This window comes from Centroberyx affinis, unplaced genomic scaffold (genome assembly GCF_046629955.1).
Source record: "Centroberyx affinis isolate AG114_WGS23_722 - 3 ecotype Tasmania unplaced genomic scaffold, CSIRO-AGI_Caff_v1 ptg004751l_1, whole genome shotgun sequence".
Classification (NCBI taxonomy): Eukaryota; Metazoa; Chordata; class Actinopteri; order Beryciformes; family Berycidae; genus Centroberyx; species Centroberyx affinis.
In genome coordinates this window covers 114,030-128,026 of record NW_027282300.1, presented here as the reverse complement: position 1 = coordinate 128,026, position 13,997 = coordinate 114,030, and the positions used below count along the sequence as shown (strand labels likewise).

Below are 13,997 nucleotides of genomic sequence, written 5' to 3'. Positions count from 1 at the left end.
TTTATTTGTTTTTACACTATTTCTGAGAAATGACTAAAAGCAGATTAGATTTATTTTGTTTTGTGTTGCCCTGTTGATTGATCTACACATTTAAAAAAAAAAAAAAAACCCTTCTGTCAAGGTACAGTTCACTATTTGCCCACAACCAGGTTTAGAACGGAATAATCAGAGGCAGGACAGTGTGTATGTGCGTGCTTGTGTGTGTGTGTGTCTGTCAGGATTGGGCATTACAGCAAGTTTTTTTTTTTTTTTCCCTATCAAAGCCCACAGCGGTGTTTAGAGTAGAATGTCAAAGCTGGCTGAATGTAGCACGTCTTCGGGGGAGAACACGCCTGCAGCACACACACAAGTATCATCATTCGACTGTGTTACCGGTTTGCAACCCTCCCCGGCTTTGTCTTTGGTGTGCATGTGATTTCGTTTGTCGTGCTGAATGCTTCTCTGGCGTGCATACCTGTGAGAATATCCTTGTGAAAATGCCCACCTGGTTCACGTACGGGCGGTAGTAATAAATGAAGCATCATTTATGGCACAAGCAGCAGTCGTAGGGAGGTGAAGAGAACCTGTGTTACTTTCTTCCTGCTCTGGCCAACGATGGTGGCCATTGAACAATTTGAAACTATGTGAGTATATTAAGTATACTTGTATGTGAGAATAAATATTGCTATTGTGGGCTGTGATGAATGGAACGAGTTTCACGAATATCTGTAATGAATATGTTTAAAAAGACATTTCCAAAATGGCCTTATGAAGAATTTTTAAAAGATGTCTTCTCAGAATAAAAAAAAGGTCAAACTGATGAAAAATGGAATGCGTCGTGAATCTAAATATGTACAGAAATTTTTCATTTATTTATTTTTTTTATTAACAGTTCCACCTATCACCTTTTACTTTGGTGTTAAAACATCTGAGAAACCAGTTGAACATTAAGTAAACACGCATAGTATTATTAGTTGGCAAATTAACAGGCAGCAAAACTTGGGAGTGTAAACGCAGTGGTGAGAGTTGAGGCCAAAAAACAATTAGAATACAAAAAAAGGCATTTGCACACAAATAACTTAACATCTGTAATAAAAGTCCTAGATCAATGCTTGATCTGTTGCATGGCTGAATTCAAACTACTGCATAACACACCAAGACCAGTGAAATGTGGTCTAGTTTGTTTCTCTTAGGGTGGACATTTGCTACAGCAACAGCCGCAGCCTAAACTGAACGTCTAGTAGTGGCAGAATCTCTTTCTCTCCCTCCATTTCATAATAATTTAGACTTCTGGGAATAAAGTAAGGCATGGCAATGTTGGAAGGAACAAGGAAAGACTTCATGCAGTCCCTTTCTGAATCCTTCCTCTCCCCCTCACTGGTCTTTCTTGCTCTCTGTGGGCCAGTCTGAGTCGATGGTCTCGGGATGCAGCTCGTCGCTGCCCTCCTCTGGCTGAGAGCCGCTCTGCACCTCCCCCTTCTCGCCGCGACCCTTGCTCAGCTTCTTGGATTTTTGAAAGAGCTCGTTGAGGTTGAACTCCCGGATGATGTTCTCCTAGGAGGAAATGGACTGCACATCAGTGTGTGTGTGTGTGTGTCAGGGCTCCTACAAAGTGTCAAGTCAAAATTCCACTTTTTCCAGACATTCATTTCTTGATTTGCTTTGAAGATTTTGGTGTTTTGGGCTTTACGCTGGCAGTTCCCCCTACTAACTCTGCCGTATCTCTCTAAGGATGAAGATTACTCTTCATCTACAGCAAAAATATATCAGAATATGGGAGATGACGGGGTCTAAAGCCACAGAAAATGTGTAGTTGTATGTATATCAGGACAGTACAGTAGTAACATTTTCCCATACTTTTTCTGCAATTTCCAAACTTATGTGTTAGATACAGACAGACTAGACCCACCTCATTGAAGGTCCAGGATACAGCTCTGCTCTTGCTGTCCACCATTGGACGTCTCATGATTTCCCGCCCTCCTTGGAAAAGCACCAATGTGGGCAGCTGCTTGGCCAGAGGGGAGGCGCTGACCCTGTATCTGTACAGGAAGAATTAATCAGAACTCAGACCAATGACTGAGCACAGAGAATCAGTTTGTAGACAGTCACATTAAAAAACAGCTGAAAGAGTAACATTAAACACAGCTGACCTCTGTGAAACCTCTCCGTAGCGTCCTGCATCCACCTTCCCAAACCTGAGCCCGGCACAGTTGTACCTGCAAGACATGAGGCAGGAGCACAGGACATTTAGGCCACAGAGCTAACAAAACTGCAGTCATGTGTGTTGCATTGGGAAGGGCCAAACACTAGAAATGCAGGTTAGTTTTTGTGAGTGTATTTTATTAGTTTTTGCTGTAGAACCGGAATAGAACAATTTGATCCAACAATTTGATTCTGATTATTTAGAATCAGCTTTATCAGAATCAGAATCAACTTTATTGGCCAAGTATGTACACATACAAGGTTTTTCGTTGCTCTCAATGTACTTACAGAGAATAAATGTACAGCTAAAAACAAGGACAACAAGATGAACAGAGGTAAACCTAAACATTTAACTACTATGTACAAATATGCATATATATAAAAAAGTATGTATGTATGTGTATATATATATATTTATGTGTATATATATATATATATATATACACACACACACACACACACATATATATATATACACATACATATATATATACACACATATATAAACAAAAAAGGCAAACACTCTTACAGTTGGGCCACATTTTGGTTGGAACTATCTGTTTCATAATGACCAATAATGGGATCTTAAACTTAAGTGAATCTGTCTGTTACATGAGTGAGTGACAAGTCTCTTACTTGAGAGAAAGGTCGGCGAAGATGGGAGCGAAGGACTGGCACTCGGGGGACCAGTTAGCGTAGAATTCAACGATCCAGGTGACCCGGCTGTCCCGTTGCAGCTCCTCCTGATGAGTAAATCACACTCCATTAGATTAGCACAGATTACCACAGACTGGATCACTGGATCACTAATCTGTCATTCACACCAGCGTGGCTCCAGGGTTGAACAATCAGCTCAGGAAGTGGATCTATTTAACAACTTGAATTCTTCTCCAATCAATAAATAATGAGGCATACTGTTTTGATCATAGGGCTACTGTGTTTGATGCCACTACTTTGTTTACATCAAAGTATCCAAATGTCAACATGCCTTGTTGGCAGTTTCTGACAGAGCGGAGAAAGCACTGTCTGCGCTTTGCATTGTGGGAAGAAATACCTATCTTTGTGTACCTATTCTACTGCAAATGAATGCCGAATCATTCACCCAAAAATTGCAATGTGATTTAACATTTCCAACAGACTGAATTGAAAGTGAATACCACTGGTTATGTGGTTAAAAAGCCCTTAATCAACACGTCTGTAGACTGTACGTCTACATCCAAATGGTATTTTTAAGTCGTACAGGATTCTCATGCTGATAATTCCAGTTGTGTAACACTCACATCTATGGTCTTGTCACTGAAGTACTTGATGTACTCTGGGCCCATGTAGAGAGGCGGCTTGCAGGTCATGACGAAAGCTGGGGACAACGCACAGAAGAACAGACTTTTTATAGACACTCAATGGATGAAAAATATGGCTGGCTTTCTCATGCGCCATTTTGCATCCCAGAGTGAAATAAAGCCTTGATCCGTTGTCTTCAATTCACTGGAATGAAGACTTTTTCACTCCCAAATTGACTGACAGTATGTTCGAGCTAAATGTGATTTTTACATGTTTTGAGGCAGTAAAGGGCTTGATTACGTTGGTAATGTTTGTATAGACTGAAATACACAGACTTTCATTGTGAGTTACTAAAGATGAGAAAATTAGTTATTAAAGTTTCAAAATGCTTGTTTTGTGAATATAAAGAAAACTATTTAAAAATGTACTGTATGTGAATATACCCAATATATAGTGCCAAATGAATTGTGGCTTTAAACTGACCTTGGATTTGCCTGTCCACAGCTCTTATTAAATTTGAACTACTGATTTTTGCTAAAATAATTCAGAAAAAAAAACCCAATAATGCCTGGGGTAATGATTCTGATGATGATGGCCACTGACCGACACACATGGTCAGGTAGAGGATGCCTAATCGAATGTCCAGCCGAAAGAAGAGGATGGCGTTGGCCACTTTGCTGAACAGGAACAGGTTGCCTATGTGCTGCTCCAGGGTGACTGAGAGAGAGAAGGGGGAGATGAGAGAGAAAATAGGGATCAGACAGAGGATCAGCAAGGGGAAACAAAAACACAGAAGGTGAGGGAGGGAGGGAGAGGAGAAACAAACAGAACAGCGTTACTACAAGGTCAGAGGAAGGGGAGGCAGAGCAGTGCAACTGCAATGCAATGTTTACACAACAAAGGCAAGTTTTTGAGTAAAGCACTCCCTGCATATTAGCAAACGTTTTCATTCTTTTGTCCTTTGTTGTCAAAAATGACTTTGAACACAATCACATAACTGACTATAGTGTAGGTGGGTAGGTAACACCGGGTAGAGCATTTTCTCATTGTGTGTTAACTAATAGGGAATTAAATAATAAGGAAATCATCAAACTAGTCCTCATATGCAGGGGCCCCTCTGGAACCCCCATCAAGGACCCCTCAAGAACCACTGGCTTAGTGCAAGTGTAATGTAGGCCTACTGCAAATAGTTTTAATGACTGTTTTTATTGTAAACAATGACTTGCTGTGACTTGACACGACTAACAGCAGAATGTGTGTGTGTGGGGGGGGTTACTTACTGGCTCTCCTGTTCTTCATCATCACAATTGCACTGAGGAACATGAGAATCTCTACTTCTCTCTGCAAAGGGAAAAAAAAGCAAACAAAATCGTAAATCATACAACAACTTTGTGATAGCAGAAATCAGCTGCAGCAGCTTAGCCCACCATATTTAGCAGCACTGCAGTGCAACACTATCCCATGCTCACCCAGTCAAAGTCGCAGGAGTTCCCGTCCTCGCGCTGGGTCGCCAGGTGCTCGCACAGTCCCGGAGCCTTGCGGACTACGAGGAAGGCGACGGTCATAAGGAACGAGGCGATATAATACGGCTTCAGCAGCCATTTGTAGATTTGCGGTAAGTGGTAGAAGAACGCGAAAAGTCCCGTGATTAAACCCATGTTCCCGCATGAGAAGAGGGGAGACAGACGGGGCTTGAGAGAAGAAAGTGACAGCTGAAGCAGCCTGGAGCTGAGACTGCGCGAACGGATGGAACGTGACCGGCACTGCGCCTGCGCAACATGGAAATCAGTTTCGTGTTTTCTGGGTGCAACTGCACGCCGTAGATTTGGCGGGTACTGCGAAACATAAACAACGTTGCACTGGTTAGATATCTGAAAAATGGAGGAATGTGGCGAGGTATCACACAAAGAGGCTACAGGTAACGTCTGTACAGCAGAAAACGCTGAATGCCAGATGAGCGAAGCTACAGGAGAAGTTTCGTCTCGACTGTCCAATCCTGGAACTGTTTCTAAGCCGCCTGACGGGGCCGAAGCTCGGCGGAGCAGGCTGAAGCTGTTCAACAAAGTGATGGAGAAGAGCCTGACAAAGTTCATCGATGATGCTAGGTAACGTTAATTTGTTCGGTTGTAGGGTGCAGAGTTGTCACCAAACGAATTTGGAAGCTATATCCACTGGATAACCCCTATGGCATACCTGCTTTCACCATGTTGATCCAAGCTAGGCTTCTAGTACATGAAAACAAATGAAAAGATAAAACAGGCTCGGTCATCTTATTTTTCTAATCTTGTTTCTTGTAATAAGAAAAACCCTAAAGTCCTGTTTGACACTATTGAGAACCTTGTTGCACCTTCAGCTCCTCATGTGCCTGTGTACACACAGGAGGACTGTAATAACTTCCTAAACTTCTTTGTGAACAAAGTGCAAGACATCAGGGCTAGTATCAATCCTCCCCTAACGAGTTTATGCATTATGCCATCTCCTTTGTGTTCGTGGTCCTCCTTCTCTCCTGTCAGCCTGCAGGATGTGAAGGTTTTAGTTTGCAAGATGAAACCCTCATCAAGCCCTGCTGACATTGTGCCCACATCTCTTTTCCTAAATGTTTTTGATGTTGTCGGTCCTTGGGTTGTCAAATTGATAAATCTCTCACTTAAATCTGGCTCGGTCCCCAGCTACTTTAAACATGCTGTGGTGAATCCCATTCTTAAAAAGCCAAATCTTGATCCTGTGGAGCCAAAAAACTACAGGCCCATATCAAAACTTCCCTTTGTGTCAAAAATCTTGGAAAAAGTGGTGGCTAATCAGCTAACTTCATTTTTGGAGCTGCATGATCTCTATGACAAATATCAATCAGGTTTTCGGAAAATGCACTCCACTGAAACTGCTCTGGTGAGAGTTTCCAGCGACGTAATGATGGCTGCAGACTCCGGTCGCCACACAGTTTTGGTCTTACTGGACTTGACCTCTGCATTTGATACCGTAGATCACTGTATACTGGTTGATCGGCTTAAATCAGAGATGGGGTTTTCCGGGTCTGTCCTCCAGTGGTTTTCCTCATATATAAAAGGAAGAACTTTTAATGTTGCAATCAACAATGTAATGTCCGATGTATCAAACCTGTCTTGTGGAGTTGCCCAAGGTTCTGTTCTGGGGCCTGTTTTGTTTTGATGTACTTGATGCCTCTTGGTCAGCTGATTCGCGGTTTTAAAAATGTGTCTTATCACTTCTACGCTGATGACATTCAGTTGTATTGTTCTTTCAATGACTCAGAGTTTCACTTTTTATCGGTGTTTTTGGAATGTGTGTCTTGCATCAACAACTGGCTTTCTTCAAATTACCTTCAGATAAATTCAAACAAAACAGAAACTCTGATCATTGCTCCTGACAATAAGATCCCCCAGATCAAAAGCCATCTTGGTGCTCTGGGTTCGTCTGTTAAACCCAGCCTCAGAAACCTTGGGGTTGTGTTCGATCAGGCCATGTCTCTGGAGGCTCACTCTCGTCAGCTGACCAAAAACTGTTTTTATCACCTGAGAAATATCTCTAAAATAAGAAAAATGTTGTCAAAGTCTGACCTTGAAATGATCATCCATGCTTTCATTTCGTCTCGCATTGACTATTGCAATTCTCTTTTTACTTGTTTTAATAAGGCCGTTCTAAACAAACTTCAAACTGTACATAACTCTGCTGCTAGACTTTTGACAGGAACGCCCAGAACAGCCCACATTACCCCTGTTTTGGCAAGTCTTCATTGGCTTCCTGTCAAATTTCGCATTGATTTTAAAGTCTTGGTTCTCACTTTCCGAGCGCTGCATGGTGAGGCCCCCCTGTATATTGCGGACTTGTTGTGCCCCTACACTTCAGGTCGCAGCCTTCGGTCCTCAGGCCAGAGTCTCCTGAAGGTCCCAAAGACCCGTTTTAAAACCCGGGGAGACCTGTCCTTTCAGGCTGTTGCCCCCAGACTCTGGAACGATTTGCCCTTGTCGCTCCGTGTGGCCGAGTCTGTGGACTCTTTTAAAAAGCAACTGAAGACAGTTTTATTTCGGAAAGCTTTTGGTTGATAAATATTCACTGGAAAATTTCACAAAATGTATATTTATTTGCTTTATTTTGCCTATGTTTTGTACAGCACTTTGTGATTTTCATCTGTAAAAAGCGCTTTATAAATAAATTTTACTTACTTACTTACTTACTTACATAACGTTAGCTACTCCCCCCAAACAGCACAAAGGGTAAGTTAGTGACATCGGATTCCGTGTGTTGGTAAATGCTACAGTTTTGGTTGAAACTGCTGTCACTGACAGTTTTCACAGATTCGCCAACACGTTCCACCCGCTGTACAAGAAGAAGCCCCAGGTGATGGAGAGCATTCACAAGCAGTTCATTGAAGACTTGCAGAGGACTATACAGGTGTGCAGCACATTACAGTGGTATGCATGCAAAGAAATAACAACTGGCAGGTCTTCTGCCTGCTCACTTGTGTGTGTGTGTGTGTGTGTGCCCCTGCCTTTATTTCAACATGCATATGTGACAGCCCTGTATTCATATGAATGCCTGTGTCTCTGTGTGTGTACTAATTTTGAAGGAGGACATCAGCAGGCTGATTGAGGAGGGCCAGTTGCAGTGCAAGCTGGACGAGCTAGACAAGATGGAAAGTGATGCCACGAAGAACAAAGACCCTGCATGGTCAGTAAATAACACTATATCAATTCTCCTTCCAATACCTTCTGGTTTTTCAGCTAAGAGATGATCTACTGATTCCATGTCAAGCGTTTGATTGTCTCACACACATGGATGGAAACTGCCAATCCATTGCATCAATAGAATAGTTGTGGTGCTGCCTGAAAACTGTGGTTGGAGTTAAAAGCCAAAGATTATACAGATGGAATTTTGAAGATCCAAAAACCCATTCCATCATACAAGATCTAAGAACCTATTCACCATTGATATTGCTGCAATGCTCTTAAGTCTGTGCTACAGAGGTCAACGTTTTGGGCAACTGATGGGTAAAAGTGCCAACAAATTGAGTCAGCATCATTGTGTAAATCACCTAGGAACATTTTGTTGCCAGAGCACTATTGTATATATTTTGATCCTATGTCTCACGTTACTGCCTGTTGCTTGGGTACATAATCAACCCTACTCATCTCTCATGTTCCCTTAGGCGTCCTAGTGGGGTGCCTGAGCAGGACCTGTGCAGCTTTGTTATGCCCTACTACCAAAAGCAGGAGGCCTACCTGCGACATGAGCTGAAAAAGATCCAAGTGGAGAATGCTGCCCTTGCACAGAGGGTACAGGCCGGCAGGGAGGGCATTGCTCAGACAGAACAACGTATTGCAACAGCCGTGGATGAGTGGAAGGTGAGAGAGAAAAAGTGGAAGATCAGAGGAAGGGATAGCATTCACACATACATGCTTCTCTCTAGACATGCTTCTGTTTGCATTCACAAAGCTGAAGCATTTGTAAGGACGTGTAAAACGGTGCTGGATTTTTTACTTTAAAATGTAATCTTGTGAAAAACAGCTATGCCATACATCTGGAAATAAATACATAAAAAGCTCCTTCATAAGATGCAGAGAAAAATGCAAATGAAGGGCAAACTGCACTGCATGGTAATCCTGGGCAATTAAAATCTTATGAGATCTACCAAGCTCCAAAAATGTCTCAAAATTTCTAAATCCCAAAGAGTAACTTCACTTAGTTTTTTAGATAGCCACACATCTTGGTGAATGCATGGTGTTAGAAACCTCATATCACTTGATAAATAAAGGTAAACCTGATTTGACTTGAAGGCATGTGAGCTACAGTTAGCTAGCTAGCTATCTAACCTAGTAGCTATAGTTTTGGGAGGAGTGCTGATTCCATGATTTCCTCTTAAAAATAGTAAGTGTTGTATCCCTAACTGGGTGAGTATACATGACGACACACACTTGAGCAATGTTTTGTCACTACTAAAATTAACAATTGGGGGTGACTTCTATAAAATGCCATTGGCCAAAAGGTAGCAATGGATTGCAACATAAGTGAAATAGAAATGCAAAAATGCCTTGAGTGTTCACAGGTTGTTTCTCTCTCACTTTTAGGCATCAGTCGCAGAATACCAAAGGCCAGCCTCTTCTCCCCACCCAGTTGATATCTTTGATGTGTGACCTTCAAATTCTTTGACCTGGAGATGTGTAAACTAACTTAACTGTACACATTGATTTTGTTTACTGTGCCTGTTAGTCTTAAAATAAACTATATTAAAAGAAACTTTTCTGTGACCTCAGTGACTATATTCATGAAACCGTTAAGAACAGACACATTTAGTACAGCCTAGTTCAGAGGGTGAGTATATAAACACCATTACGGTATTGTCTATTTTTGACGGGAACTATATACCTGCAATTACGGTACTTGGGCCATGAAAATATGCCACAAAGAAGTGGAGAGGCGAGCAGTTGTTGTCGCTCGGCGGATCCGTGTGTATTATAAAACTTGGCAGGCCATAAACTTGGAGAAACCGGTTTATTTTCCATATAAATGTATTACTCGTGATAGATATGACGGAAATGTTTTCAACTATCTTTGGGCAAAATGAAGCTCAGGGACCGCCCGGCTCGTCGGCGCTGGGTTTCGGACCGGGGAAACCTCCGCCTCCGCTGCCGCAAAACCAAGTCCCCATGGCGGGGCAGATGCCACCGCAGCTCGGGGATGAAGGGCCTGCTCTGCGGAAGCCCGGAGCCATGAATGAACCTTTCTATTTACTACGGGAGCTTCCTGGTACTGTGTGATTTTAACGAATAGCTGTATGCTTTGTGTCATTTGTCGGTTTAGTTACAGCATCTTAAATGCCCTAGAATGAACTGAAAAGCTGTGAAAGGTTGGCTAACACTTTGTAAACAATAAAAATGTTAACACTAGGCAACAGGATAAGTCGTTTTTGTATTAACATTAAATGTAAACGTTAGTCCTGACTGAGATAAAGAATAAAGTCAAGGTTTTACAGCCGTTAACAACAACTTATCTGGTCTATTAGTTAGGCTAATTACTAGCCTACCTGTTTGACAGGACATAGGTGAAATGAGGACTTGTTTTGTCGGTGTCAGGGACATGATATCTTTTCCCATACAGAAATAATTGCACTGGGAATTTGTAACTAAGTTACCTGTGTTTTAATGCTCACATGTCTCCTGTGCTGTTATGTGTGTGTTCAGATTGAGCCTCATGAGGACCGAGAAGCCCTCAGACTGTTCACTTTAAAAATGCTCACTTGCTGGTCCACCTTATTTGAATGATTTAGGGATTAAATATGAGTGACTATCCAAGGGATGTTTGCACAAATGATATTCATTAATATAAACGTGTGTGTTTTGTTTACTAGTGGGCAACGAGTTAACGGGCAACACCAACCTCATCACTCACTACAACCTGGAACATGCCTACAACAAATTCTGTGGCAAGAAGGTGAAAGAGAAACTCAGCAACTTTCTCCCCGAGTTACCAGGTGGGTTAAAGATAGTGATGTCATTCAGTCCTATCCCACAGTGCAGCATACTCAGTGGTTCCAAACCATTCAGAAGTGGCACAGGGATGATTTTGTCTGAATGGTTTGTGCTATGAGATTGGTAATTATGTCAAATCAGGAGCCTGCATTTTCATGGATTCAGTTCATTGAATAATTCATTTAGTTGAACACAAGACACTGTCAGTTTAAGCACTTGACTGTCTCCACTGGCCTGCGTTTGTCCATGCTGTGTGTATGGCGGCCTGAAAGGTGGAGTCTCCACTGTTTTCTGAACCTGGCTGGACTGTGGACGAGATAAAGGAAAGATACTGGTTTAAAATAAAACCGTTCCAGATATTCAAGGAGAGACATGGCTCATTATTTTATGTCCATAGTTAGTCATACCAAATTGCGATGTCCTTCAACAAGCAACTGTTAGTTCTTAAGTATTTGTTTCACTCTTCTCTCTCACAAGTGCTGGAGTTGTCAATATCAAGCTTCAATATGATCGGGGCGTCTCAGATCACTCTGCCAGTCGATCAGTGCGGTTCAGATTGAATCTGTAAACTCCTCCCACGACCAGATAGTCTCGGCTGACCACTGGTCCCGACCAAGCCTCTGATTGGGGTTTCTGATTTGTTGGGATGGATAAATCTGGCTTAAATCAGCCTGATAATCCTCTACTGTGTCCCCATCTTAATGAATGTAGATGCAAACCCCATCATTGCAGCCCCAACCCAAACCCCCAACACTACCAGGCCACAGCTTCCTTTTCAGATAAGGCATTAGTTGACGATCCTCCTGATGGATTGATAGCGACTGTGTCTGAAAGCAGCAGTATTATAAGAATATGCTCACCACCTTACTCTTTTGTTCCTCGTCTCGCTCCCGCTCTCCCTCCCTCCCTCCTTCTTTGTCCTCCCACCTCTGTGCTGCAGGTATGATTGACTGTCCTGGCAGCCAGGACGGCAGCTCGCTGCGCTCTCTGATCGATAAGCCTCCAGTGTGCGGGAACTCCTTCAGCCCTCTGACCGGTGCTCTGCTCACAGGCTTCAGACTGCACACAGGACCGGTATTTTGCTTATTTCCATTATACTTGCACTATTATTTTAGCCTTGCCTTATCTTGCCTTATCGTGACAGATAGGCCTCATTCATATCTTGTAATTGTATTGTTGAACCTAATACCTCTGTCTGTCTCTGTGTGTGTGTGTGTGTGTGTGTGTGTGTGTGTGTCCGCGTATTTGTCCCAGCTCCCAGAACAGTACAGACTGATGCACATCCAGCCTCCAAAGAAGAAGAGCAAACACAAGCACAAACACCATCGACCGCAGGACCCGTTACCGCAAGGTACCGTGCATATATTGTACACACTCGCACACAAACACACACTCAGGTTTTTCAGACCACTGACCCATTTGTGTTTGTCACTGCAGAGACTCCATCAGACTCTGACCCCAAGAAGAAGAAGAAAAAGAGGGACGACGATCCTGACCGCAAGAAGAAAAAGAAAGACAAGAAAAAGAAGAAGGTAGGATAAACTGTCAGGACCTTATAGTCCACATAGTTTCCAGGTAGACCTTTCTAAGAACCTCTCTGTTTAAGAATAAAAGGCGTTGTTTTTAATATTATTTTAACTGTTCAAATGATTCAACTACCCATGCTGTAGCCCCAGCCCTTCATTAATTGAGTTCTGGTTAATCAGAAACATTTGATTTTAGCCAATCATTTTGATTTGCAGATGTCATTTAGCCCGGATATATCTCTGGCAGATGTTTGGTTTGAATATGAGTAGTTGGTGGTTTTATAGCTTAATTCTGAGTTCTTCAATTTGTGTCGTCTTTAAGGAAAAGCCACCCTAAAACACCTGAACACTGTTAAAAAACTGCTATTGTTGTTTGATGGTGTATTTAAGCAGGTAAGAGAAGGTGGAATTTTCATTTAATGAGATTTAATGAGGCACAGTATTCCAGCAGGTGGCATTACATCCGGTTACACAAGTTAGGCTTTAAAATACATTTTTGAGGAGCAATCAACTGACCTGCTGCTCATAGCGCACACAAACTTTGGCACAGTTATGAAGCCCAGCCCTCCTCTCTCATCTGCCGGAGAATATAAACCCAATCCCTCCCAATTTTTATTTTCCAATTACATCATTCCCATTCAGCATATTTGCCACCTGTGACCTCTCACCTATCTAATGCCTATCACCTCGCACATCCCACCACCCTGCCCTGAGCTCCTCCCATAGCCAGTGATGTTTCAAGCAGTGTTTATACCTCCTCCACATTCCCCTCCCTCTAGCTAACAGGATGCCTGATGGCCCACCGTAGGAACGAACACGTTGTAAATGTGTGCGTACTGATGCCCTGATGGTTTGTCTCTGTTCTCCCTCCAGAACCGCCACAGTCCCGACCACCCCGGTCTCGCCGGCTCACAACCCAACAGCAACAGCCTCAGATAGACAGGAACCCACTGTGTGCATGCCTGTGCTTGAATGCGTGTGTGTATGTGTGTGTGTTTTACAAGAGAAGATGTGTGAGCGTGTGTTTTGCAAAGAATTGTATTATTGAGAGTATGCCTTTTGGTTTGTCTTGATGCCATCATCGTGAGAGACGAGATGAATCAAATAATAAAATGCAGGTTGTATGGTGTGTGAGAGCGAAAGGAGTGGCAGCACATGGGATGTGGGTGTGATGGTGGAAAGAGAAGTTACAGAACAGTGTAAAGGCAGAATGCCACTGATGTGCTATGAGATGTTATGATGACTGAGTGGGTATGTATGTCCCTTTTCCATTTTGTTGTGATATCTTTTGACCATTATGTCAAATTCCAATAAACTTTGGTTATTATCCTCAGTGTTTTTTGTGTTTGCTTAAAATTATCATAAGTAATATTTTGTCTGAGATTATATGATCAGGGCTCCGACACATATGTGCATGGTGTAAGTATTTTAATATCACCACTGTATCAAGAAATATAATATGCATAGAGCAACATCATTACTGTGTGTGAACTGTTTAATAGGGATGGCAAAAATACCACAGTGACAG

At 42.5% G+C, this 13,997-nt stretch overlaps 3 protein-coding genes across 4 annotated transcripts; 2 read left to right on the top strand and 1 right to left on the bottom strand.

Moving 5' to 3' along the window:
• Nucleotides 1-103: 103 nt before the first annotated feature.
• On the bottom strand, nucleotides 104-5,191 carry tmx2a (thioredoxin-related transmembrane protein 2a). Its single transcript, XM_071545010.1, has 8 exons — nucleotides 4,932-5,191; nucleotides 4,743-4,803; nucleotides 4,066-4,179; nucleotides 3,462-3,538; nucleotides 2,818-2,924; nucleotides 2,130-2,195; nucleotides 1,889-2,018; nucleotides 104-1,533 (listed from the first exon to the last, which is right to left on the bottom strand). Exons 1-8 carry the CDS (start codon nucleotides 5,118-5,120, stop codon nucleotides 1,354-1,356), a joined length of 924 nt encoding a protein of 307 aa, XP_071401111.1. The 5' UTR covers nucleotides 5,121-5,191; the 3' UTR covers nucleotides 104-1,353.
• A 93-nt stretch (nucleotides 5,192-5,284) lies between these two features.
• pmf1 (polyamine modulated factor 1) lies at nucleotides 5,285-9,702 on the top strand. The gene is made up of 5 exons (XM_071545012.1): nucleotides 5,285-5,567; nucleotides 7,764-7,869; nucleotides 8,045-8,145; nucleotides 8,624-8,819; nucleotides 9,543-9,702. The coding sequence occupies exons 1-5, from the start codon at nucleotides 5,341-5,343 to the stop codon at nucleotides 9,606-9,608; spliced, it is 696 nt and encodes a 231-aa protein (XP_071401113.1). The 5' UTR covers nucleotides 5,285-5,340; the 3' UTR covers nucleotides 9,609-9,702.
• A 170-nt stretch (nucleotides 9,703-9,872) lies between these two features.
• On the top strand, nucleotides 9,873-13,802 carry med19a (mediator complex subunit 19a). 2 transcript variants are annotated; one of them, XM_071545006.1, is made up of 6 exons: nucleotides 9,873-10,221; nucleotides 10,823-10,945; nucleotides 11,884-12,017; nucleotides 12,198-12,294; nucleotides 12,381-12,475; nucleotides 13,343-13,802. In XM_071545006.1, exons 1-6 carry the CDS (start codon nucleotides 10,002-10,004, stop codon nucleotides 13,406-13,408), a joined length of 735 nt encoding a protein of 244 aa, XP_071401107.1. In that variant the 5' UTR covers nucleotides 9,873-10,001; the 3' UTR covers nucleotides 13,409-13,802. The 2 variants fall into 2 exon arrangements, with proteins under 2 accessions (XP_071401107.1, XP_071401109.1); XM_071545008.1 differs by having other exon boundaries at nucleotides 12,198-12,299; nucleotides 12,383-12,475.
• Nucleotides 13,803-13,997: the final 195 nt, after the last annotated feature.